At 31.1% G+C, this 27,255-nt stretch overlaps 1 protein-coding gene across 1 annotated transcript; it reads right to left on the bottom strand.

Annotated features, from left to right (window-relative positions):
• Window positions 1-5,060: 5,060 nt before the first annotated feature.
• LOC105359283 (eukaryotic translation initiation factor 4E transporter) lies at window positions 5,061-26,479 on the bottom strand. The gene is made up of 16 exons (XM_011495837.1): window positions 26,382-26,479; window positions 20,301-20,398; window positions 20,121-20,194; window positions 18,935-19,208; window positions 17,823-18,310; window positions 16,755-17,062; window positions 16,234-16,487; window positions 15,602-15,986; window positions 14,554-14,681; window positions 14,318-14,437; window positions 13,687-14,142; window positions 13,198-13,375; window positions 12,189-12,437; window positions 9,071-9,289; window positions 6,811-7,206; window positions 5,061-5,409 (listed from the first exon to the last, which is right to left on the bottom strand). Exons 1-16 carry the CDS (start codon window positions 26,458-26,460, stop codon window positions 5,129-5,131), a joined length of 3,987 nt encoding a protein of 1,328 aa, XP_011494139.1. The 5' UTR covers window positions 26,461-26,479; the 3' UTR covers window positions 5,061-5,128.
• Window positions 26,480-27,255: the final 776 nt, after the last annotated feature.

Below are 27,255 nucleotides of genomic sequence, written 5' to 3'. Positions count from 1 at the left end.
TTGAAGCAAATACATCTCCGTCTATTGTTGGTTAATTTTACTAAAATTTGTTCCGTTATCACACCCATACACGTGATGCAATACTATTGAGCCTTTTATTTTCACGAACGATCTATAATAGATTTCTTTAATCTACAACTGTTTTCTAAAACTTATCAAACAAATATTAAACTTCATGACCGAACAAACAAAAGAATGCACCTTGAAAGAGATATTTTTAAAAATTGTGAATGTTAAGCATATGTCGGATTTAATATTGTAACGGTATATTTTCATTATTTTGTAGCCTGTGTAAAGTATATCAGAACAGTAATTTATATGGACTTTTATAAATAGTGAAGTGAACAATTTAATAAATGTAGATGATACATAGAATTACATAATAATAAGAGCTTAATATTTTATCTGACCAATGTTATAGCGATATCATGCGCCTATAACGAAAATTTATAAGATTAGTATTTCGTATTTTGATTGGTTAATTGAAAATTAAAATTTCAATAATCTTAAAAATGAAATCATAAATTGAAAATATTAAACTGCACTTTAGAAATGTAATAGAGAGCGTAATAACGTACTTCAAAGAAATAAAACAAGACATCGGTATACTTATGTTGATGACTAGATTCATTTTCTGATTATCAAAACCAGCTAATCAATTCTCTTTATTAACAATTTTTATTTTAATACATTGTAGGCTTTACGTATGTGAGGTAAAAAAACAAATTTAACTTTTGTAAATGAAATTAGACTAAGATGAATAAAGGTTGAATGATCTTTTACAATTGTTTAGAAAAAATAGGTTTCATGATTGTTTATAAGCTTATCAAGCTGCGTCAATGGTAAATAAATTAACAACTTATATACTATTTTCTTATTCTTCGCTTTTATTTTTCGACAAGATTATCAACTTAATATTTACGTTCAATAACTTTATTTACAAAACATTCGAGTATAAGCATTAATCAATTATTCTTGTTTCTTGATTTTTCCACCGCAGTCTTTCGAATTATTTACAATAATTATTTGGAATATAATCACGAGTTATACGAATGTGAACGTGTGTAGTCTCTCAATGATTTATTCCCTACTTAATTATTAATTTGAATTTTTTATTTATACGTTTCTTTCAAAACATAAAATTTTCATTCGGTTTATCCCTTTTTTTCTTCCCATTTTTCTCTTCGTTTTCTAAAGCAGAGTCCCAGAATTCTAACTCTCGAGAATACTAAGACAAACAGTTGCGTTATCAGTCAATTTTTTTTTTCTTTTTTTTTTTCTAAAATGATACTCAACAGATGTGTTACGTAAGTCGTAGCATAAAAAAATGATTTTTTTCTTTTTTCTATACTTTGACAAAAAAAAAAAAAAAAAAAAAAAAACTTTAGTATGGTATCGATTATGTAATATTGTCGATAATTTGAAGTAAAAATCTTTGCCAATAAATAAACATTTGAAAATAATTTGATTTATTCTCTCCCCGTCATACTTGAAATTTTGATTAGCTAATTTTTTTATATTCTCTTATTTCTTCGATTTCTTTAATCGTTTATGTTTAAACAATTATACCATCACGCGCGATATCATACGCAAAATCATAAGTCTTTGTTCATGATTTTGTTCTTTTTTGTCGTAAATTTTTACTTTCTTATACACATAGACGTAACGACAGCTTGTTTCAATATTTGCATCCTTAGCGATTACAAATGATATTACATGCCTCCTGAACGTAAGACATTTCGTCTTTTTTGAATATTCATTAAATATAATAAATAGCTTCAGTAATACATTAGATTGTAAATTAGAACGAAATTTGAGAAACAAAAAAGAGTTCGAAGGTCGATACTTTGAAAGGAATATATGTCAAGAATTTAAATTATTTTCATAATACGTAGTTTTCCAATAATTATTAACTTAATCATAGCGTTAAAATTTTCTCAATATAAATTTAGATTCTGTTTAGAAATTTTAGAATATCTCTTGAGCTTTTCATAAATTCAATGGTAGATTATCTTGTCTTTCAAAAAAGAGAAAAATCAAACGTTCAAATTCCATTTCAATGTTATACTAATAATTAAAAAACAAAACAAAAAAAAAAAAAAAAAACATAGTACCCCAACATATTTTAATTTATTGTTTCTTCATTAACAATTGATTATATATTGTGTTTTGTTTATCGGAGTACTAAAATATGTAAATTACACAGCCATACTGCAATACTTAAAAGATCCGATGCAGCATACGATTTTTCAAACTTTTCAGTTCTTTGGAGTATGAGTAAAATTATTAAGTTTATAACAATATTCTAGTTACGAGAAATTTGAAAACTTCCATTATCAACTGAGCTAGTTTATTCTAAAATAAAGTATTTTGTATAAATTATACAATTACCTAATTTCGAAAATATAATGAATTTATTACAATATTAAATACAAAACATAAGAGCAATTTAGCTCAATTGATAATATTTTTCGGAATAATTAATGTTTAAAAAGTTGAACTTATAGTACAATAGGATAAGAATTACTAAAAAAGATTCTATAATCGTTGTTCGTTTTTTTTTTTTATTATAAAACGCTCAAAAAGAGAGATGGTACATTCAAATGTTTTTAAACCAGTCCTTGTTTGTCAACCAGTGGAATGTTATTCTCATCTAACTGCCTGCTTTTAATTAAAGACACGTTGCATAGATTATCGTAAACCTAAATATTCATATCGTTTCAGACCTGCCGATGCATAGTTTCAATATCTCACTAACTGTTCAATTAATAATAACAAAATATAGCTTATATTTATGTGTTTATTATTATTATTATTATTATTATTATTATTATTATATTTTTTAACGTTTTAAACGTGGTAATTGAGTCGATAGTATTAAATTATTAGATTATAATAAAAAGCTAAGATTGTCCTTACAGAAAATCTATATAAATAAATTATATTTATAAGACTAAAATGAATTACATATAAAATTAATGAATGACTTAATGAAATATAGCTTTCCTCGGCTGTACCCTGAATTTGAATAAATCTCTACTTTATACGTGTCAAAGCACGAATAAAAGTTAAATCATAAGTTTTCTTTTGACAGAATAGAGCGCCACTTATTTCAATACAAGAGATTTCGTAATTTCATTTGGTAAGTTGATGAATGAACCAGCTATTAATTAAAATAATAAAGTCCCGGCAATAAATGCTTTAAGGATGCATTTTTACGATTATTCAATTAACGTTGATGTTATATTTAATTAATAAATACATTCTTTTCTATTAGTATTAGGCGGATAAGTATACGTGACAAAAATTCTGCAGTAATCTTTATAAATAATTTAATAATAATAATAAAATAAAAAATAAAAAAATAAATAAAAAAAAAAATAATATAAAAAAAAAAAACAAGAAAAAAATACATCAGGCAAATAGCTTTTTCATTCTTATTTTTTTTTTTCGCTAAAGACGCAATATCACAACAATGATTGATGTAAAGTTTAGTGTCATATTTTACATTCATTGGAAAATTAGTTTAGTTATTTTTGGCAGTAATGCTTTTGGTTAGACAAATCAAGGCTGTCAGTGATCCTAGTATATTCCTATTTTTATTTATATTTTTCACATATGCAAATTCAGAAGGCAATGTAAAAAAAATATATCGTTTCACATCCTATTTTTTTTTCTTAAAAATTGAAATATTTTTTTTTATACAACCTAGCATTTGCTAATGCAATATATCCTTTTGAACTTTTCTGAAAAACTCTCGTTGCTTTTTTTCATGAAAAAAATGAAATAAACGGTAACTCCAACAATTTTATTTCATATCATTCGAAAAAATCGTATATTAAATCTTGAAAAGTACAACGAAATTAACATTATTAACAGATTACTCTTCGTATTGTACATCAATAATGCATTGCTCATAATTTTGAAAAGGAAAGAAAGAAGATTTTTTCTTTATTGCTGAAAAAGTTGTATGCGGTTGTTCATAAAAAATTTTGACATTCCAGTGCAATGAAAAAAAAAAAAAATAAATAAAAGCATTAGGTACTTTGGCACAAAAACAATCTTCATTTAATATATAAATATAACGCCGTAGAAGTGCATAATTTGTTATACAAAGCCAAACCTTCATAGTAATGTTTATATTTAAATTACATCGTAGACATGCATTTTACAATTAAATTCATTATTTTGTCTATATTTATTAATTTGTAAATTTACTCCAGCATAATCATACGCAATATACTTTTATCGTACTTTAACCTTATGTAAAAAATTCTAGACGAATATTGGCATTTTATTAGATAAAGACCTGATTTTAAGGCCCTCTATCTATATATTAGCACTTTTAAAGAACAGAGTATACAAAATATATAAACTTACAGTTTGACTTTTGGCACAGTTGTCGTTCAGACCGTATCTAAATTTTTTTATCTCATAAATCCAGATGAAATATTTTTCTTTCTTTTTTAATTGAACTGTATTAATAACAAGATATTTTAATTGCAGCTCAGCTAACTATAAAATTGTAAAATAGCCAATTAAAGTAATTTACCATAAAAATGCGAAGAAAAAAAATTGTCACAATTTGTTTTTACGAATATCATAAAACATATTCCTCGATTTCAAACAAACGGGCCACCATAAAAATCCAATTTTTCAAAATTATTCCTTACAATTGGATAAACATAACAGTTATGTTCGAAGATGAATTAGTGTGCATAAAAAGTAAAATAGTCATGATATCATGCACTATCGCATACAACTTTCTCCATTAATAATCTCGCAGTAGAATTAATTTCCTGAAGGATGTGAGGTGGGAGTTTGGGGGTTTGGGGGAGGGGGAAGAGAGAGAGAGAGAGAGAGAGAGAGAGAGAGAGAGAGAGAGAGGGGGGGGATGTGGTCAGGTCAGGCTAACAAAAATAAACGAGGGTTTTCATGCCGAGGACTTATCTTTAAGCGTATCATCGCGTATGAGGCTTCCTCATCATGAGGTCCCAGTCGCTCGACGCGCGCGAATCCGACTCGCCTAGTTCATGCACGCGCGCATACGTGTGTACGTGTGTACGTGTGTACGTGTGTGCTTTAGTGTGCTCGTGTCCGGGTCTTGCCGTCAGCCAACTATCATCCTTCAATTGTGAACGGTCGTGGATGCGTGCTGTAATCTCTCGAGCTCCTCGAGGGAGAGGACGTTGGTCTGCGCGAGCTCGGGCAGTTTCCCAGCGCGTGCCTGTGCCAGCAGTTCCGGGCTGAACCACCGTGCGAGCTGATTGGACGTGGGGGACAAGGCACCGCTGTTGCCGGCTCCGGCACCGCCTCCGCCGCCCATGAAACTCCCGAGTCCCGAGGAGTTTTGATTGCGGCTACTGCCAACCGATATGCTCAGCTGCTGCGGATGCATGACTCGGGCATCTACGTTTGACCGGGACAAAGAAGAAGAGAACGTGTTCAAGGCATTGTTTGTCCAATTATTGCACTTTCACTTGATAAGTGATCATGTACATTCCAGTGGGAACTTATGGGAGGTGGAAAAGTTGAATATCCATGTCGATCGACCGAGAACTATGAGTTATTGGCTAATTCTTCGATATCAAATGGCAATTTCACTACTTTTTCTCGGTGGCATATAATTCAAGACGATTTATTTAAATCGTATTGTAGAAATCATCGCGTCACGACCGACATTTCGATGTAAAATAATGATCTTAATTATCAACTCGTGGATATGATGAAATACTAGCATACTCAAAATCTTTTGATTTGAGTATTTAAATTTCTTTGAAAACTAAGAAAAATATTATTGATACCTGTTTCAATGTAGCGATAATATATTTAACCGAATTTTACATAATGATTGTTTCAACAAGACTTTAATAGCCAAAGCACAATTTTAAACGTAATGTAAGGAGAATCGTAGTTGTTTAATGAAAATTTTCAAGGAAACCTTCAAAACATCACGTTCCACTTAAATGTATTGTACGATGTACGAAAAACTCTAATGACAAAAAAAAAGCGTAAATATTAATTTAGATGCCTATGAAGTTAATTGCTTCGATATTGAAATTAACTCGAATGATAAATTATAATTTTATATGGTAAGGTAAATAAATGTGCTCGGTATGGAAATAAAAGTCCTGTAAATGATTAACTTTTTAATCGGGAGAAGTCTTTTTGAAATGTCTTATCAATACTTACGCATTACATGTCATATATTAATTGCGTAAGAAACATTTTAACAAACTCAAATTTATATTATATTATATTATTTACAATTATATATAACGAAAGTTAGACTTGACTTTAGAACGAAAAAACAATGAAATAATTTTAATATTGAATGAATTCATTACAATTAGCAAACACAATTTTTAAGGAACAATCTGATTGAACAATTTTTTAAATTACAAGAAAAAAAAATACTTATTTAATAAAATGATGAAAGGATAAAATTGGATGAGGATCTTGTTAGTTAGATTTTGGAGAACCATTACATGATATAGGATTCAGATTAACAGGAAGACCTAAAAATGTAATTATTACTTATTATTAAATTAAAACATAAAAGAGTATTAGGTAATTTTTTAATTGGAGTTGCATTTGTTTTCAAAGAGAGATCAATCGTAATTCATGCACTTTAGTCTTTGATGTCGTCAATGCGTTTGCTCAATAAACGAGCGATCGGTTATAATTGCAAGTATTAAAAATCATGTGGCTTTAGCGCGATTTTACATTCAATTAGACTTTGATGTTCCCTCAACAAAATCACTGCAAGGGCTGTTTGTTTCAAAAACAGTCCTAAATGCGAGCACTCACCGGTTCTTGTAGAATTGAAATTCTGATTAAGCACCTGGGGCGCATTTACCGCCCTCATCTGTTGTTGTTGGAGCGCGATCTCCTCCTGGAGGATATTCAAATGCCGCATTTGCTTAATGGGGTCGGGCTGCTGCCTTTGGCCTCCCATTACGGAGTTCGGAGGCTGTTGCTGTTGTTGTTGGGCGTTGTACTGTGGAGCGATGTTTTGTAGACCTACGGAGATCGTGTGCTTCGAGCGAGTCGCGTTCCCTCCAAATATATTTGTGTTCACTCTTTGCTGCTGCTGCTGCTGCTGCTGCTGTTGTTGTTGTTGTTGTTGTTGCTGCTGGTAGTCAACGTTGCTACTGTAATGGAACTGCTGCGTAATACCAGTACTACTTTTGACGATTGGTCGACCTGTAAAATAAATATACGTTGGATTGAAATTGAGTTTATTTCGTATCTCTTAGAACAAAATGCCTTTATCAATGCAGCTTAAACAATAATTTACTTTTCCTTTTTTCAAATAATGAAACAAATAAGATAATATCATACATTTTTCGCCAATAAATAAGCGATTTTTTTTGTAGTAATTTATTTTCTGCATTTTGCAATTAAAACAATTATTAAAAGAAATTTGTATGAGATTGATTCTTATTTAAATCTTCTAAAATCAATACATGATTATGATTAGTATACAATAATAAGTAATCCAGTCATTCGGTAAATGCTAATCTCATTAAAACGTTCACCTTGCAATATTTCCTTTTTATTCGGCAAGCATTGTTAGTTTTCACAAGCAAAAAAAAAAAAAAAAAAACAAGTATAAATCAGAAATTTATGTATTACAATCAACACAAAAAATAATTTATCCCTAATATAGAAATTCTTGAACGTATATGCATTAGGTGCGAAAAATTTGGAGTTATTGACAGTACAAGAAACGCACCGCACTCACACATAGAAGAAGGCAGAAAGTAGGTGATTAAATTATATTAAACAAACATAATCCATTTCTTAATTTATAATATTTAAAAGAATAAATTTATTATAAAATGAGGAATTTGAAAATTTCTTTACTTCGGATTCGCTTTTTTTTTTTAATTATTATATTGTTTATAATATTATATAAATATATTTTTTTATTTTAAATAAATATTTAAATTCTTTTAACACATTTTTTCATTTAATTTATAAATATTTAGTTAAAGGCAATCAGAGTATACAAAAACAGTTGAATATTTATTAACACTAGATAGTAATATCATAAACTATATTAAATATTGAAATCAAAATAAATAGAAACGCACGTATTATATATTATTTGCTAGAACTAAGCTACTATGATTAATGATCCAAAAAAAATTTTTATGAACATTTGAAACATAATTCCTAGTACCACGACTAATACTGTTATTACTCGTGTACGTTGTGATATTATAATTTGCATGATTTTTTTTTATCTTTATTAATAAAATTAATTGTTACGGAGACTAACTGTTTTCACTTACAATATTTTTACGGCGACTTGAAGCGACCATCTTTCGCTAGAATGGCCATTTTTTCCGATAAATAGTTATTAATAAGGAAGAGAATAAGAATATAATTATAGAAATGAATACTCCACGAGGGACCAACTATTCCGATGACTATTTTCAATTATAAAATGAGAGTAGTATACAATGTTTATTAATTAAGTTTTTTTTTCTTTCGTGTATTTTTCTTCAATTTATGAAATTTTTCTATGCGAGAATTAATGTGCCTGTGCACTTATAATGAAAAAAAAATTAATTATGATAGACGATTGCCATATAATGTTTTCTCATTTAATCATCCAACATTTCCTATAAATGAAATATATATTGGCTCAACCAGTAAGCCATATAATCTTTTATATATATATATATATGTGTGTGTGTGTGTGAGTGTGTGTGTGTGTATAAATAAATATCTTCTCGTGTTTTCTCATAATTGTATTATAAAAAGAAAAAAAAATTACTTTCTTCGTTAAATTTACATATTTTACCATGACATTGTTGGCAAATGCAAATGAAAATGTCGGCAATGTCGCATGTTTTTGTATAAACGAGCAACTGCCACATAAATATAGTAAACATTCGTACTCTCATTTAATAATAAAGTGCTATCGTCAAATGTGTTTTAGAGAGACCAAGTAATGCAGTAATAGCTTCTACTGCACGTGGGTTAATCTGGAGGACGATATTTGTAGGCGGGGTATGTGTGACAGTGAGAGACGTGTCAATAGCTTGGCATTCGTTACCGGGATGCTGCTTGATGGGAAGGGAATTCGACCAAGAGGGCTGGACCTGTTGCTGGGTGCGCATCGCTGCAGTATGCCGCGCTAATACGCCTTGAGCGAGCATTTGCACGCTCGTCTGCTGGGATTGTTGTTGCTGCTGTTGGTGCTGCTGCTGTTGCAAGTGCTGCAGGTGGCCAGCATTCGCCTGATTAACCAGCAACTTCGACGATTCTTGGCTCCCTGTAGTGGACACACATACACGAACTCGCTTAGCCTAGCTAAAGATGCCGAATATCTTATGCTCGACACCGAGCAAGCTCACTCCTCGTGTAAGCACAATTTTCGGGCGTACTTACTTTCCTTCTCAAAGAGCGATTATTTTATTATACCACTCGTTGGCCCCTCGTCCGCGTTAATTATTTGCAATCGATTGCAGTGATTAACGGGAAGTATAATATTGGACCAATCGTCGCGATGCTTAATTTTCGCTCTTTTAGAAGAAATTACTCAAAGAATTTATAATAAAAAGTCCTTTGCCTTACCAATAGAAATCATCAATTAAATAATCCTTGTTTATCATTATCAAAAGCTATGCGACGGAAAACATTTTAAAGTTAAAAATGAAAATGCTACAGCTACGCACTGCATTATCTTATTTATTAATTAATTCGCGGGAAACTTTGAATATCAATATTTCAATATCAATATAATTTCTGAAAATATAATCTACGGTATTTTCGACAAATTTCAATGATTAAAGGAATCGTAATTCATGATTTCTGTTAATTGCCAAGTTATAATTTATATGTATAAGCGATGAAACAAATGTTATTTTTATTTTTAGTATAATAAATATGCGAGCCATGCAACAAATATTTTTTACTCTTTTACTATAGAGTGGTACCAAATTTTCTATACAATCTATTATAGAATAGAAAAAAAAAATATCATAACAATTAATGCAATGATTTTGCATACATGTGATAATACTAAGATCAACTAAGATCAACCAAATACATTAGTTCAATCTAAATGTGCCTAATGATAATTGTATTATTCCAATCAACTACAGCGAATAAAATGAAATAAAAAAAAAACCATTTTCCATTTCAAGCAAATTAGTCTCTTCATAATCATCAAACATCAATCTAATAAATGCAATTTTTTTTTTTTTTTTTTTTTTTTTTTTTTTTTAACAACAATTAATTATGAAAATAACTAAATTCTAGTTACAACCTATAAACCTATATTTTTATGAATTAAATGTTCTAAAATGCTTTATACTCTATAAAGCTCTTTTCTTATTTTACTCACTAATATTCAAAGTGCATGTAAAAATAAGAAAAATACGCTTAACTTATTTTTTATTTAATAATAAAAAATTACTATCGATGCAAATAAATTAATTCAAAATTATTCTCTGATTTTTAAATACGATCAATCAATTATATATGTATACACACGCACGCACGCACGCACGCACGCACGCACGCACGCACGCACGCACGCACGCACGCACACTCGCACGCACACACACACACACACGCGTAAATCAATAATCATTGTAGGCAAATATTTAGCAACTGTATTACTTACCATAATTCAAATAAGTAGTATAAACTGTAAGGGATAAAAAAATCAAATCAAACCTCGAAGAAAGTAGAGAAAATTAAGGTTAAGCTAATAGTACAGTAAAAGTTCGTTATTTGAGTTGGAGAATAAAGCAGCTGTTCTAAGAATACACGGACAAGAGAAAACCATATAAAAAGCAAACTCAAGATAGGAAATTGTCTAGGAGAGGTGATATAAGCAAAGTAGTTTATTATAAAATCTATCAAAGATTAAAGAACCACAAGTGCAAGCGAAGCCGTGTTTGTTTTCCATAACGTGCATAGCGTTATCGACCCATCGTTACTTCATATTCATCTCGGTTGTCCTAATACCGAGTTTCTATAAAATAATATATTTAGAAACAATGGTTTTGTGACAATCATTTTTGTTCGTCGTCGATAATTGCATTGCATTTTTATTTTCGTTAGGCATCACGAGAACAAAAGCAATCCAACGCGGATAATAATAATAATAATAATAATCATAATAAAAAAAAAAATAAAAAAAAAGCATACAAGAAAAATGAAGAATACGATTTCATCAACGCTTTAACGAGAAGAAATTTTAAACTCATGAAATTAAGTTTTTTTCGGATTTTTTTTTTTTTTTTTTTTTTTAAACCGAAGCATATGATTTTCTTTGCAAAGTAGAAAGAGTTTTTTTTTATTGCAAATAGTATAATTTACTAACAGACATTAATGAATTTTTGGCTACTCAGCTCAAGTCCCTTACATTCATTATTTATGTCAAAGTTTATTATTAGATTCATGTAAGGGAATTACACTAAACATAGTCATACTTTTTAATTTTTTTTTATTCCTTAAGAGAATAAAACTTCTATTTTCAATATATTAAAAAAAAAAAAAAAAAAAAAAAAAAAAAAAAAAAAAAAAAAAAATCACATTTTTCACTGCTTTTTCTTTTATTAGACGTTCAATAAATAAGAAGTCTAACGCGTAATTTCAAGATATTTCTCACTTTTGTATTACTTTATATCGAGCAAAAATAAATTTCATGCAAATCAGCATGACTGGAATTATAAGGTAAGTTAAAAAATTTACTCCCAATGTCTGTTACTTATATATACCGTATTTTATCCCGTTTCATCGAATCGAAAGAGTTTCAATTTACGAGAATTATTTAACCGCATTCACTTCATCGTTATTCTTCTCTTTCTTAATGCAAACTTTGAGAGGATTGTCAACAACGATTGTTTGATCGTTGTTATTGGCATCATTATTATTGAACTCCGTAATGACCTCTACAAGCTGCAATTTGTTAACCGACGCTTCCACCACCTCTTCGACCTCCTCTTTTATAATATTACTGCTACTTTTACTGAGCATATGCTTCGATTTTAAAGCCAGATCACTATCATCGATGCTGGTGCAGCAGCCATCGGGACTCTTTAGGAGCTTCGATGTTAATCTCGTCCTCGTAGCCCACAGGCGCTGCTGCACCTTGGCGATGTAGGGTAAGATTTGACTTTTGTGCGCTAGTTCTAATTGGACACAAGTTAATATCGCACCCTCGGGCTCCTTTTCAGCAGTCATCTTTCGCAGGACGGAGGTTGGCGTGAACGCCAGCGGCGTCGGGCTGTGCGTCTGTTTTGCCGGGGAGTGGACAGGAGTAGTGGAACGCTGCTGTTGCTGTTGTTCCTGTCGCTTGCGATAATTCTCGCGCTGCTCTTCGAGTTTCTTTTTTAGAAGAGCGTTTTGAATTATGGACTGCGTGTGAACTGCAAGCTCCCGTGGGGATGGTACTCGGTGACTCATCACTGGGGGAAAACAATATGTAGAGGGTGATTTACGTTTAACGTGTTTCCGCTACGCCAGCATCCGTGAAATACGTAATTTTCACAATGTTATGCTTTAAAAAATTTTCTCTCGCTTCTCTCATGGCACGTGAGAACTTTGTCAGTGTAAAAAACATTTATATCACAATATATATAGATATAAATTTTTTATAATTTGATCTTGCCGAGATTCATGCAAAATTGTTATTAATTGACAGTAATTGTGTAAATTACATGACTAACCAATGTCACTAGATAATATTCAAGATTCATTTTATTATTAGATGGATATTATTAGAAACTAGCGTTAGTCATTTTGTAACCGAAATAATATTCTAGTTTTATAGAATTTAGTTTGACATTTGTCCTTATGATGGCTTTATTTATTTATTTATTTTAATATTTAAACGGGTGTGCTTCGAATTTCATTTTTATTCAAAGAAGCCATTAAAATCATTTTTTTCTTTCGTGACCACAAAATATATTGATATAATTTAATAAAAATCGATTTCCAACGATGATTACTGTTCATTTAAAAATCATTATCACGTAACTATAAATTAACATTATTAGAGACATTTTACTTTTACCTTCAGCATTCATTTTATTCAAACATTCATAACTTTCATTTCTTTTTTATTATTTTATTTTATTGAAATATTAACAACAAATTATAAAAAAATATAAAATATCGATCATAAAAATCATATTTTAATAAGGTACAAGAAAATATTGAGTATACCATTATTCATGGGTGACGGTATTCGCTGTTGTTGCTGTTGATACAGCATTTGTTGTAGTAAGTGATCCTGTGGAGTAGGAACACTTGGATGTGGACTAACAGTACGAGATGTTGGGCCACCATAAAATTTCAAAATACTAACTAAGATTTCCCGATGACGATGCTGCATAACAGGATTCTAACAAAAATATAATATATATATATATATATATATATATATAAATAAATAATATTATATGTTTATTTATTCATTATTTTGGGGATAATTTTCGTATGGTGAATACTTAAATATCGATAATTAAACGATCAATTTTATAAATTATCCGAACAATTACAGTGACATATTTCTAATGACAGATCTTGACTCTAATAAATGTTATTACATTGTAAATGTATCTAGTAATTGTTTTTAGGCATAATTGTAAGAATTTCAGTATTTACATTATATATTGAGAATATAAAGAAATTTTCATGTAAAACCGATCAAACCTGTAGCTGTTGTACAAGATGCTGCCTCGTAATTTCTCCTTGCTGCAGTCCCCTGATAATAGCCTCTGCCTCGGGTCTTTGCAATAATTCTCTGGTAGATGGAGTATTGTTGACCATGATCTGTTGGTCCGTAGGTATCGGACTTACGCCAAGGATACGCTGCTGCGGCGGGGGCTGTGCCGGTTGCTGAATCGACTGAGAAGTTCCTCCCATCATCATTGAGAGCATTTCGGATTGCTGCCTTTGCTTCTGCTGTTGTTGCTGCTGAATCTGCAGCACTTTCATCAGATTCTCGTGCTGCATCTGTGACTGATGTGGATGTTGCACTGGTCCAAGCGGACCTACGTGATTGTATGTAGAAGGCATCTGGAGGGATTCGGATGGATGCGATTGCTGTGGTTGGACTTGGGGAATCTGTGGAATTTGCTGATGGCTGTTCAATTGAGAGTTTAGCAGCTGAAACATGAAACAAAAATTTTCTATTTTATTATTGATTTGTAAAATGGCAGCTAACTGTGCCTGCCAGTTTGTATTTTTGTCAAATTGTGAGGTATGCACAATGGAGAAGCAAGATGGTTTAAATGATAATTATGATTGACAGATATTGATTAAGTAAAAGTCAATAATTTACCTGCATAAGAGTGATTGGCTGTTGCATGGTTTGCTGGTTCGGTGGTGGTAATGAAGGCTGCTTTTGAGGAATAGGTCCATTTGCTGCAGGTACCGCTTGCCCTCCACTCACTTGAGCAAGCTATGGTGAATTAAATTTTTCAGAAACAATCTTTATAATATAAATTACGGTTTATAACAACTTCAAAAGCTGTAATCTGGCATTATAAATTAGTACAAAGGTTTTGATTGGTTTACCAATTTTTTGAAGGCGGATAAATCTTCCTCGGTTTTATTCATCTTGGGAATATCGGGTTGCGGCATAGGCGGTATACCACCGCGCATACGAGCTTCTAATTCTTCTAAACTAACTACTTTGCCAGCACCTTCAAACAAATTTAAAATTATTATATTTTTCTATACATATGTTTACATTCAATATTTTACAAAATGTACATTTATTGTAAAATATTGTGTCAATTTTTTCATATTACTTTGATCGTTATTTTTATAAATGGTACATAATTTTATACATACACGCGCACACACACACATCTTGTTAAAATTTCATGAGGTGAATCTATTTTTCGTTATTTTTTTTTTAATAAAAAAAAAGAGAAGAAATTTCTTTGCTTACGTTTCTCATAAATAGAAGATATTTTTAATAAACTTTTTGGTAAGAAATACTTCTTTTTTAATTCACTTTGTACTATAATATTAAATAAAAATTACTTTTTTTCATACAAAATACTTTAGTTAATTTTAGATTTTTCTACATAAATATAGGAGATTTTATCTTATACTTCTGTATTATAATTTGAGAAATATTTCATCAATAATATGCCCGCGCATATGCTTATAATCTCGATGGGCTGTGTTTCTTTAACTGTATTGACCCAAGTTAAAATGTTAATATACAATCTTTTTTTAAAAAGAATTTTGTATTCCACCATGCAATTTCATAAACATTGTATGACATTCCGCGAATTCCCAACAGCATTTAATAAATTATTTTTAAAATGACTTTGAAAAAGCTTTGAAATATATTTTGTATTAAATGGGAAGAACGATGACAATTCTGCTGAAAATAATCGTAACCTAATGATTCTTACTCCTAATAATTTTTACTTTCTAATAAGAAATGTACATCGATCGATTGTTTTACGCTGGCTAATAACTTAAATATACTACAATTAATTTTGTCAGTAACATATTTTAATAACAGAAAAGATAATAAACGTTGTGAAATTAATATAGTGTATAAAACAATGTTTTTTAAAAAAACATCTCAACATCTCTAACTCACCAATTTCTTTAATTGATGAGTTCTTCATCATGGGAATAACGGCGCTCGTCGCATCGCCCTGTCCATTTTGGTTGGGCGGTTTGCTATTACGCTGAAGCATTTCTAGTAACTTGATACCGGTACTTGATGAGGATTGAGGCGGCATAATGTTATTTTGCGTGTTAGCGGCAGGCGAAATTGGCGCGAAATATGTATTTGACTCGGTAACTGACGGGATATGAATATTCGGCTCAGATATATCATTAAGAAGGTTGTTTAATAATTCATCTTGAATCGTAGACCTTAGAGGATCTAACTGCTGATTTTGTTGTTGAAGCGGTGGACTTTCGCGCTTAAACCATTGGCTGAATCGTGAGCCAGATCCTCCGTTTGAACCCACATCGTTCTAAAAACAAATAATCACATTTTAAATGTCTTTGTCAATGAGTATGATTAGGTAAGTATTTCTTCAATAAAATTTATTGTAAGTAATGATGTAGAGGTCAACTTGGATTTTTTACTCTTAATAATTGTTCGATATAATTGAGTCGTTGGCTTTAAAACGAGTTAATTATTAAAGTTTATCATTCGCGCTTCTGCAAGTAAGTTAGAAATATATACATGAATGAAAAGTGAAAAGTAACTGTATTTACCGTCAAAAGGCCAGGTACGCCAGGAAAGCTATCGGACTTTAGGAAGTCATCAAGATTAAAGTCCGGATGGTTCTCCTTTTTCTTAACAGTTGCGTTTGACTGTTCCTCGGAGCCATTCAATGGCTCAGCAATCTTGCTGCTTTCGCCCGATTTCTCTTTAGGTACTGGTGACTGTGATTCGTTTTGTTCGGATATCGGCGAGTGCGGTGCTACAGCATTGATCGGATGGTCCATCGACGTCGGCGTGCTGCGACCTGGCGCAAATACACGGATACGGTTAAGTTGGCTTAAGCCGGCAATCAAATGACTGAGCTTTTAATTAAGATTTTAAAGCTTTTCGAAACAACACATTACTCTGCTTTTGCACAGAGAATAATGAGACGCCCTTCCCTTCCAATTATTTCTAACAAAAGTACTACTCCTTACTTTATAGCCGCAATATTCATTACTCGCTTCTGTTTAATCAACTAAATAACGTGTGAGACTGACACGCATTATTATTTACCGATCAATGGACTCACCTTTGGGACCACCGGTACTTTCGCTTTTTTCGACAGCTGGTGCAGTGGAGGCCGCGGCAGCCGCAGCCGCAGCCGCTGCAGCAGCCTTCTCTTCTTTCTCAAGGGCAGCCTTCTTGTTGCGCTTCTTCTGTGCGGGCGATTGCTTTTTGGGCTTCGCTGGACCACAGCCCATGGCCTTATCCTCGGGTATATCCTCGAAACCACGTAGCTCAATCGTATCATGCTGCGAGGTCGGCCCCGAACTGAACCATTCGGGCTCTTCTGCCTCGCGATTATCGCTAAAGGTTCGTCTACGCTCGTTGCTATACCTGCGACAGAATTTAAGAGGCAGCAATTATTTAAGGAGAATATAAGTTCTCAGCCGACGGTTTCTTTTCTCAAGGAGTTAAAGAGTTTATATCTGAGGTATTTTAATCAAAAAAAAAAAAAAAAAAAAAAAAAAAAAAAAAATTGGTTCTTTCTTAGGTTTTCTCATATTTTGCATAACTATTAATCGCAAATTTATAAATCGATATTATCGTAGGAAGCACTTATTTGCTGAATTTCTTAGTCAATTCATTTCCGAACATGGACCAGCTATTGCGCCCGAAACGATTTTCATAGTGAAATCGGGACGTTACAGAGATAGTTAAGTATTTTTACACACATTTTTGTATCTTAGGTATTTGGCCTGTGACTTGTACGAGATTTTTACAGCAATTACTTTTACATTTTTAAAAGTTTACATTACAAATTGCAGTTCAAATAATTACAACAATCCTAAATTTAATATACTCTTATAATACAAAGAATACGATAATTTCTTTTGGTATTGTCCACGAACCATTGTAATGCTGTATTAAGATATTATAAGATTGTAATAAGATATTCATGAACTAGAAAGTATTAGAATTTTATTTACTAAATTAAAATTTGAATAAACATTTAATAGTAATAATAATAATAATAATAATAATAATAATAATAATATTTATATATAAATCAGAACGAGTCTTTTTATTATGTATTATTAGGCGGAAAAAGTAAAGTCTATTGTGGCCGTCACGAATATAATCTTATGACACTTACCTCCCACGATCTCGGCCACCGCGCTCCTTGTCTCGATCGTTTCTATCCATACGATCACGATCACGATCGCGGTCACGATCACGATCGCGATCACGATCACGATCACGATCACGGTCACGATCACGATCACGATCACGATCACGATCACGATCACGGTCACGGTCACGATCACGATCACGATCCCTATCGCCAAAGTCCCGTCCAAAGGATCTGCGCTCGAATCTTTCCACTCGGTCGATCCTGTCATCCCTGTCTCTATCGCGATCACGGTCCCTGTCACGATCGCGATCGCTCCGCCGATCATTGTCTCGCAAGGAGCCTCCACTCCCGCGATCTACACCCCCAGTACGATCACGATCGCGATCCCGATCCCCGCTCCTGAACCCATAATCTGAATCATGCTTGTCATTTTCCGGCCGGAAGTCCCACATGTCGCGTGCAAGGATGCGCCCACTGCCGATTCGCCTCCCAGATTCACGATGGGATATCTGAAACATTAAATTGCTTAGCCATTATTTCATATTTTTTATATTGGCATGCTCTTTTACATCTGCACGCGAATAAATAAATAAATAAATAAGTCATTGTAAATTTATACAAGTAGAGAAGTAAGTAAGAATTGTCATTGTTGGCCTTGAAACTACAACTACGTACATGTAATTCAATTTTCGTGGATGAAAAGCATCCTTTTGCAAGTATAATGAAAGTAGCAAGTGCTTTCTTCGTTAATTGCGATTATAATCGAAATAGAATATTTTAAATCACTGAATTTAATGAATTTCAAATTATTGAAGCGCGATTAGCACTTCCCAAATTCAGTATACATTTCGTATAAAGACTTGCGTCGAGTTTGCAAAATTATTAATTCCCTGTTAAATTATTTAATAGCAGTACCGATGGTTTGCGCGGCGAAACACCGATTTAGAATGAAAACACGGCCGCAATATTGAACCTGCGAGACATTGTTTAAGGAATGAATCTATATGAAAAAGAAAAGTGAGTCTGGATAACAATGAATTACAGTATTGAATGGCTCGATGCAACGGTTCGTAAAAGAAGAGCAAGAGGGCGAATGAAATTGACATCGTTACCGGCCGGGGTGATCTGCTCACCTCATTCTTGCCAATAGGACTGACGGGACGCTTATTGGACGCTTCTGTGGTGACGTTGACGAAACAGCCGGAATGGAAGCTACGTCGCTGGGGACTAAGGACGATGCCATCCTGCTCTTTGCGGATGCGCTCCCGGGGATCGCCGCTGCGTCGCTTTGCCGCGTGGTTCTCTGCGACCGGCTCGCCTCGGTCGCGGGGTTTCACCTCGTCATCTGGCGGCGTCTCACTGCGCTTCCTGTTATGCCAACACTCCGGATCCAAAATGCCGCGCGAACTGCGCATAATATCGAAACTAAATCTTCATTATTTAAATTTTTTTATGAATTTCAGGCGGCTTAACCTTATTGCATCACTTAGGACTGGACGAGATAGATAGATGGACTAGCGTACCCAAGCGTACAAGTCTTGATTTGTTTAATTTAAATTTGACTCTAAGATCTTTGACTGTTAGGTGGAAATAATCATTCGGCAACGAGTGTTCGAATTCTTCAAGATTATTCATTATTCGAGTTAGCATTCTGTTTTTTACCTACGCAGTTGTTATTGCGGTATTCCGACACTCATAAAATAACTGTAAATTTTATGCGAAAGCACATGTAGATAACTACGTCAAGAAATCGATAAAAATATAGAACGACAATAGACTATTCGTAAAATTAATAGATTTTGACTCGAATCAGTGGAAATTTATTATTGAAGTCAGTTGAAGAGTTATTATCAAGTTTATATGAACATTAAACTTTATTTGTTATAAAAGAAAAAGAAAAAGAAAAAGAAAAAAAAGAGCACTTTCAATCAACGTGAAAATCCAAACTTTCTATTTTATTAGACGCAAATAATGTTTTTAAGCTGTAAACCTGTGGCATTTTTAAAAATATGGAATTAAAATTTTGGAATTAAAAATTTAGTTTATATATTTTTATACTATATATACGATTAATGAGATTTGTCGTAATATTAATGTTCTATTTATTGCTTGGATAGATAAATGTAACTAAACGATAATGTCAAGATTCCACATTTCTTTAAAAAATAGCAATTATTTTCTTTAATATTTTTGAGTCTATCATGAAAATTAACACAAGGTAAAATATTGTTTTTCGTTCGTACTATATTGACTATATTGACATTTTCATATTTTATCAGCCGTTAAATAAAAATAAAAGTTTTAAATATAAATACATACTTAATAAAGGCAGGTTTTATAAAGTCAGGTTTTCGTTTCGATAATGGAAGTGACTTAATTTTCATCAGCTCCTCCTAAAAAAAAAAAAAAAAAAAATATATTATACGTTACGTGCTATGACTGTATAAGGTATTTATAAATATTATTTAACTCTAGAAATGTAAAATGAAGAAAACGTACTCTGCTATACTGATATTGAGGTCTCGAACGACCAACTTCCACAATGGAAGTATCGGTCACCTCACCGGCAATTGACATTGCAATGATTGCCTCGTCTCCTGAAATATCCCAAAGTAAAATATATTCAATTAAGTTGAAATAAACAAAGATCACTTCATTTAACTGTTGCACGCGTACACGCGTGCGTGCAAACGCATTCACGCACACACATATTTATTTACCGGATCATTTAATTGAGTTCAGATTGTTAAACAAAGTTTTATTGGTTTCTAATGTAACAATTATCATTTATTCTACAGTATTTACCATCGACAATCATTATTACTTGGTTTTTTCTTTTACATAGTCGTTTTTAAAATACGAGTTGTAGTGCCATCATCCTTCGTTAAAAGTAGGCGTAACAACTGGAAAATAATAAGACACTAAAATGACGTGAAAACCTTAATAATTTATCAAGTTCACCGAAATTTATAATAATCCAGCAATTAATATACACGCATTAGTATACACGAATGCATTACATATTCGATAACAATACGCAGTCCAATTTTTGAAAATGAAGATATAAGATAATAAAGTTTTAAACAGATGTCCAGAAGTGCGGAACAAATGCTAAACGCTTCATTACTCTCTCTATATTTCACGTAATTTATTTCATACAACGGCAAACCAATCTAAATATTGAATTGGCAATAATCTAAATATTGAATTTGCAGCCCGAGCCAAAGCTTATTATCGCACTGGCGTCGAGTAATGAACAATACTTGGCAGGACTTGTCTCATCACAGGCGAATCCGCACGACACTTCTCACTAACAAGTCCATGCCGTCGATCATCCATCATCAGCTGGAATTAATCCGACAGTCATTGTCGCTTGGCTCATCAGCGTTAATCGTTCGCCAGAACCCTTACAAACTCGTTAAACCCAAGCCCCACACTCGGCGCACTACTTACGAAAGTTGAACTTGCCGGTGAGGGGAAGCACCTTGGCGCTGGCGCGCTTGGACCACTGGTAGGGCTTGGTTTGTTGGGCGAGGGTCGAGTCAAGGCTCGGCACACCGGTGGGCCCGACCAGCGGACGCCGGCGTTGGCGTCGGTAACGGTGAGCATTGCCCCCGACAACCTGCTGTTGCGCGCCGCGCGTCTCCAACTTCATCCCTGCGGATCCTTTCCTCTCGTTTTCTTCCGGCTTCCTCCTTTGACTTGTGACCTCGGCAACTTTTCGAATTCCGACTTCCGAGCTTAAGCGCGTCCCTCTATTCCTCTACGATTATTCTAATTCAAAAAGGCGGCTTAGCTTATTACTTGCAACGCTTGGCACACGCCCCTTTTACATCGCAAGCACCTTACGCGGTAACTTTACGACCACGTGGACTTTTAAGGATGTTTGATCTGTATTTTTTTACTTTATTGTACAAATCAGTTGCGTTGATAGCGCGAGAAACAAAATTAACACACACACACACACACACACACACATACACGAAGAAAAATAAAAAATCTACGACAAAACATTTCTTGCTTTCAATATTCAATAAATCTAAAAGCTTTGAATTAATAATTATACAATTAAAGATATTCGGTTAAAAATATTCAGATTTTACTATTAAAATCCTACCGTTCATTGCTAACAACTGACCCTTCTGTTTGACTGTTATCCACTGTCTTTTTTAATTAGAAAATATTAAAAAATAATAATAATAATAACAATAATAGTAAAATTATTTTTATATACAAACGTAAAATGTTTTTTTTAGTATTGTATTTAGAATAATATTTTCAGATTAATAAGACAAACGATTCTTCCATATAATTTATTTTTCATTAAAATTTCGTTATATCGTGTGAAGATATCTTCACACCGACAATTTGTGAAACAAGTATTTCCAATAACCAAATATTATCCATTTTTCAATTAGAATATAACATGTTTTACAAATGTGCATGCTTCTTAATATTTCCGTTGTCTATTAATTACCCTCAATAATGTCAACGCTAGTATATATATATATATATATATATATAAATATAACTACTGAATTATAATTTCATATGCAATGTTAGATATGATGTTAGGGATGTATAAAATGCATTTACTGCTCATTAAAATATTAAAACCCATTTAATTCGAATAGATTATTTTAATAGCTTTTTACTGAAAATATCTATTGAAAACAAATATACTTAAGCGAAATATTATGAATATTAAAGACAAGAAACTTCTAATACTCTATAAGAATGTAAACATACTATATTATACAAACTGACTACACTAGAAATATATCATGTTTCATAGAATTGATAAGAATTTGGATTTTCGATTATTTAATAATTAGAACAAATCAATCATGGCTACGAATAATTAAGTTATGATTATCGAAAAATTGTCTATGATATTAAATTAATCACTTTTACAGTACAAAAATAATCATTTCAAGCTTTAACTAAACAAAAATTATGCAAGTCCGATTTCAAATAAATCTGACTTTTATACGATTATGTAATTTGCTTTACATTATAAAGTAGTTTTTCGTGATTGAATCGAATTCTAACCATTTGAGGATAATAGTAATGGGTATATTAATTAATTGACGTGTATCAAAACTCATTTTTTCTTCTCACTAATCATTGATTGGCTGAAAAAGTGCTTACCTTTCTTGATACTTCCTCAAAAGGAAGAGTCAGGCGATTTTAAGTCGTTCGATGGATACAGATAAAGAATTTCCGAGGAAAAAGTTAAAAGCCTTCAACACTAGAAATTTAAACGTGAATTTCTATTTCTCTTTCTATACTGTGCGATTCAACGAAACTAGAAACTGTTGGATTTCGAATTTGGGGCGCAATGATCGTCAATCGCTTCTAACGGCTTAGAATTTGTTTACTTTTGAAGAGCACAGAAAGGGCACTTTCGTTATAATGCTCATGTGCGCGCCTTTTTTCTACATTTACATTAATAAAAAATAATAATTAATTGCCGTATGATATTCAATTTTTAATTTGCTGGATTCTTATTTTATCAAATTTTTCTTATAAATAACTTCAATTCTATGATGCTGTTCACAATAATCGAATATATAGCTTTCGTGCACTGAAGTTTTCATCGCTTCAGAAACAACAAAATTTTTACTAAATTTATTAACCACATAGTAGTACGTACATGTATAATCATTATAATATTTATTCAGCAATTTGAATTATTGAACGTTATTTTTGATACAGAGTCACAATATTCACCTTTCAAGCAAGAAAATAGCAAATAGCAAACACGATAATATGAAACCAAAACAGTTTTAATAATATATTTATTATTAAATATATTGATATTCTAAACTATGTAAGCCTTTATTATATCGCAGTACTTTAAAATTAAATTTAGTTGAATTATATACTTTAAAATGAAATTTAAATCTTTGTGATGTTTATTTTTCTAAACTATTAATATTCTATATTCGGAAGAAAATTTTTCGATAAATTATTGAAATAATTGATAAAAATAATTAAACAAAATAAAAAAAACAAAAAATGCAACATAAAATGGTACTGAAGTTCATATCAAACAAAGGTATATCCTTTTATTAGCGTTTATCATCTACCTGCTTAAATACTAAAAGATCAAAAGGAATACAACAAACACAACCTAATGATTTAAAGAGTGACGTTCAAACCGTCAACGGGTTAACGTCTTCACGAGATAAAACACGATTTTTTTTTAATTAAATAAGAGAACACTTTGAGCTTTGCACTCGCGAATAAACCGTTGAATCTTTTCTTTTGTGTGCCTGTGTGTGTGTCTGTCTGTCTGTCTGTGTGTGTGCGCGCGTGTTGTGTTTTATTTATTTATTTATTTATTTTTTTGAATAATTTAGCTTTATCTATTTTAAAAATAACGACAAGCTAAATGACAATAAATATATCGTAACGCGTAAAGAATAATAGAATGCTTCATGGATATCGAGGAAGGAGAGAATAGAAAAAGAGTCAAACTGTGTTTGTAACAACAGCACGAGCGAAAACTTGGGGAAGTACTGAAAAATCACCGAAAAGTCGAGGCGCGAGATACATGGAAGATTATTATATTCAGTTGTTGATTGGCTCGCATATATACTGATTTTCTTGTATTAATGTCTCAATGTAAACATAAGATTGAGTGGGTCGTTGGCTTCTTAAGGAATGGGTTCGAAAAGTAAAAGTTGTTGCGTCCCAACAAGAGATAACCCGAAATTACGATATTTAACAGCGCATTCACATAGGTCTATTTATTTATGATTAGATTTACAATTTCATATTCCTATATAAACGAATTAAAATACGCATAAGACAACGATATTCTATAGAGCAATTTTGTCTTATAACTAGTATAAAAATAAAAATTGAATTGAAAAAGCATAAAAGATATTCTGATAAAACATTAATAATCTTTAAAAAATCTTTAAATAATTTATATATACTATTAGGCATATACGTTGATAAAATATTAAATAAGTAGGATTTAATAAGAATTTACATAAATCTTACAACAGCCATTTTGTTTTTTTTAATAATTAAAGAACTATTATTATATTAAAAAATAGGAAAATGTTAATAAAATATAATAAAACATTTAAGTAATATTGTTATGTAGTTTAAATATACATTCAAGATTTGTAATTAATAATAGTTTCATTACAAATATAATCTCAAATTTACATGATTAAATAACTTCATATATATAAAATTAAAACTTAAAATAAATAGAAGATTATATTACAAAACTATTAGGCTTCATTATAAATTGCCTTAGTTACAATACAAATTATCTTTTTAAACTTTAAATAATACCAAATGCCTCTTTTATGGTTTATTGATGTGATTTATTAATTGTCATTAAATAACGAGGAAAGCGAATGATCCAAAACGAATACTTAATAGGAAACAGTGTAAATTTTTTATTTATAACAATGGTTATATTATTAACAGTATCTTTGATAATTTCATTAATTAATAGTAAATTTTTAAAAATTTATCAGGTTTCAAAAAAATCAATGAAAAACAAAAAATAATAAATTTTTATCGACAAAAAAAGTTTATATTTATTTTCTAAAATATTGTTATATTAGTTTTTTTTTTATAATAGTTTTTATTAGTCACATAATCATTATAAATGAAATAAATGAAAAAAATTTAATTATTAGTATTAGTATATTTGCTTTTTTTTATATACAGAGATATTGAATTACTTTTGCAATAAATTACTTTTATATAAAAACTTTTGTTTTTATAAAAAAATATTTAAGAATAATTTATCTTACAGGTATTAAAACATATAACGATTTTGTATTATAAAATACTATGTGATAAATAATTGAAACTTTTATACATTAAGGTTAGGATGTCATGTAAAATTATTTTAAAATAAAATCTTTTCATAACATCAAATAAGAAATTGAAGAATTGAGAATAATAAAATATAGAGCACTTCATTTATCGTTTATCGAGATTGTCATTACATTAATAATTTCATTATTTGATTGTCATTATAATAACCAAAATTTGTATACATTTATTATGGGAAGGTTAGATACGCAGATATAAGAAAGAGAAAATTTAGTTTGAAATTGTAAAATTAAATGTAATTTTACATTACATTATTAATACATTAATAATCATTATTAATCATTAATACAATGATTAATACATATAATAATAATGATTACCAAAAAAAAAGTTTAAAGAAATAAATAATATGCGGATTATGTTTTCAATCGCTTCAAACATACATTTTTACAATTGCAGTAATTTACTCAACAAATTATCAAAGAAAAAATGAATTATAGTATATTATAATAAAATATCGTTTAACTCATAGTTTTTATTTAACTATAAATTATAATATTAAAATTAAAAAAATACTGTAGATATAGATTATATTCGTTACATTAGATGTATGAATGAGGATTATACATATTCGTATCTACGCACACATTTGTGTACATGACTTTACACATGCGCAAACTTATTACATACTATAAAATTTAATTTTAAATAACAATTAGTCTGTAGAAATAAAATAATATATAATTCAGAATAGTTTATAATACTAACCTTCACCTTCACGTTCACCCTTGGCTTCATCTTTTGGATCTAATTCAGGTTTCTCGCTGGATGCAGAGCTGATAGACATGTTTCTCTTTTAGACTTAGCTCCCAGTTTTTGGGAACGGCAAGCCAAACAATGCACAATCCAGGGTATGTACAGCCTTTTGTCAAAATTACTCTTACTCAACTAATGTAACTCTCACATTAACACAGTTAGATATACACACCCTTGTTAAAGAAATCTCTTTTCTTTTTATACAGGTCTTTAAATCTAATTAAGTTTGTGTGTTTGTATATATATATATATATATATATATATATATATATATATATATATATATATATATAAATATATATAGGTATACACACCTTACGTATGTACTGTTTAATATCACAGACTTGTTTTTATCTTTTACAATATTTTTTATTTTCCTATAATGTATGTCTATAATATGTGTGTATATTTGTCTGCTTGTACAATATTCCTCAGATGTGTATGAATATTGTCTGAAAACTTGGTGGTTTTTCACTCTCGCCGTCCGTATAATGATTTTTTCCTTTTCACTTTAAATGTGTATATGGAAGCAATCGTACGAGAAAATGGAAAAAGTTGAGGCTCGAGAAAAGTGTTTATGTGCTACGCGCTGATAAGAGAGAGACAGAGAGCGTATAAGCTTTTGCACATATATACATGAATATGAATATGCGTGCAGCTGTACGCGTATTGTGCGTACAAAATAAAGATAGAATGATACAAAGAGGGTAGAAAATTTGTTCTTTGACTTTCTTTGAATTTATGAGAATATGGAAAGAACACAAGCCTTGTATAAACGCTGATTCAACCGAAATTCATAGTACTCCTTCCATTCTAAATCCTTACA

Source organism: Ceratosolen solmsi, unplaced genomic scaffold, assembly GCF_000503995.2.
Source record: "Ceratosolen solmsi marchali unplaced genomic scaffold, CerSol_1.0 scaffold11, whole genome shotgun sequence".
Lineage (NCBI taxonomy): Eukaryota > Metazoa > Arthropoda > Insecta > Hymenoptera > Agaonidae > Ceratosolen > Ceratosolen solmsi.
The sequence above is the reverse complement of the archived record's forward strand: the minus strand, read 5'-3'. Positions and strand labels throughout refer to the sequence as shown.

What these genes read in the sequence shown, in the direction of transcription:
- LOC105359283 (XM_011495837.1), bottom strand. Translation starts at nt 26,460, where the DNA reads ATGTCTATCAGCTCTGCATCCAGCGAGAAACCTGAATTAGATCCAAAA. An exon ending in GGGTGAACGTGAAGGTGAAG is followed by an intron (nt 20,399 to 26,381) that starts GTTAGTATTATA and finishes GGGATATTTCAG; the next exon opens with GAGACGAGGCAATCATTGCA. An exon ending in TGCTGAAAAGGAGCCCGAGG is followed by an intron (nt 9,290 to 12,188) that starts GTGCGATATTAA and finishes TGTCCACTACAG; the next exon opens with GGAGCCAAGAATCGTCGAAG.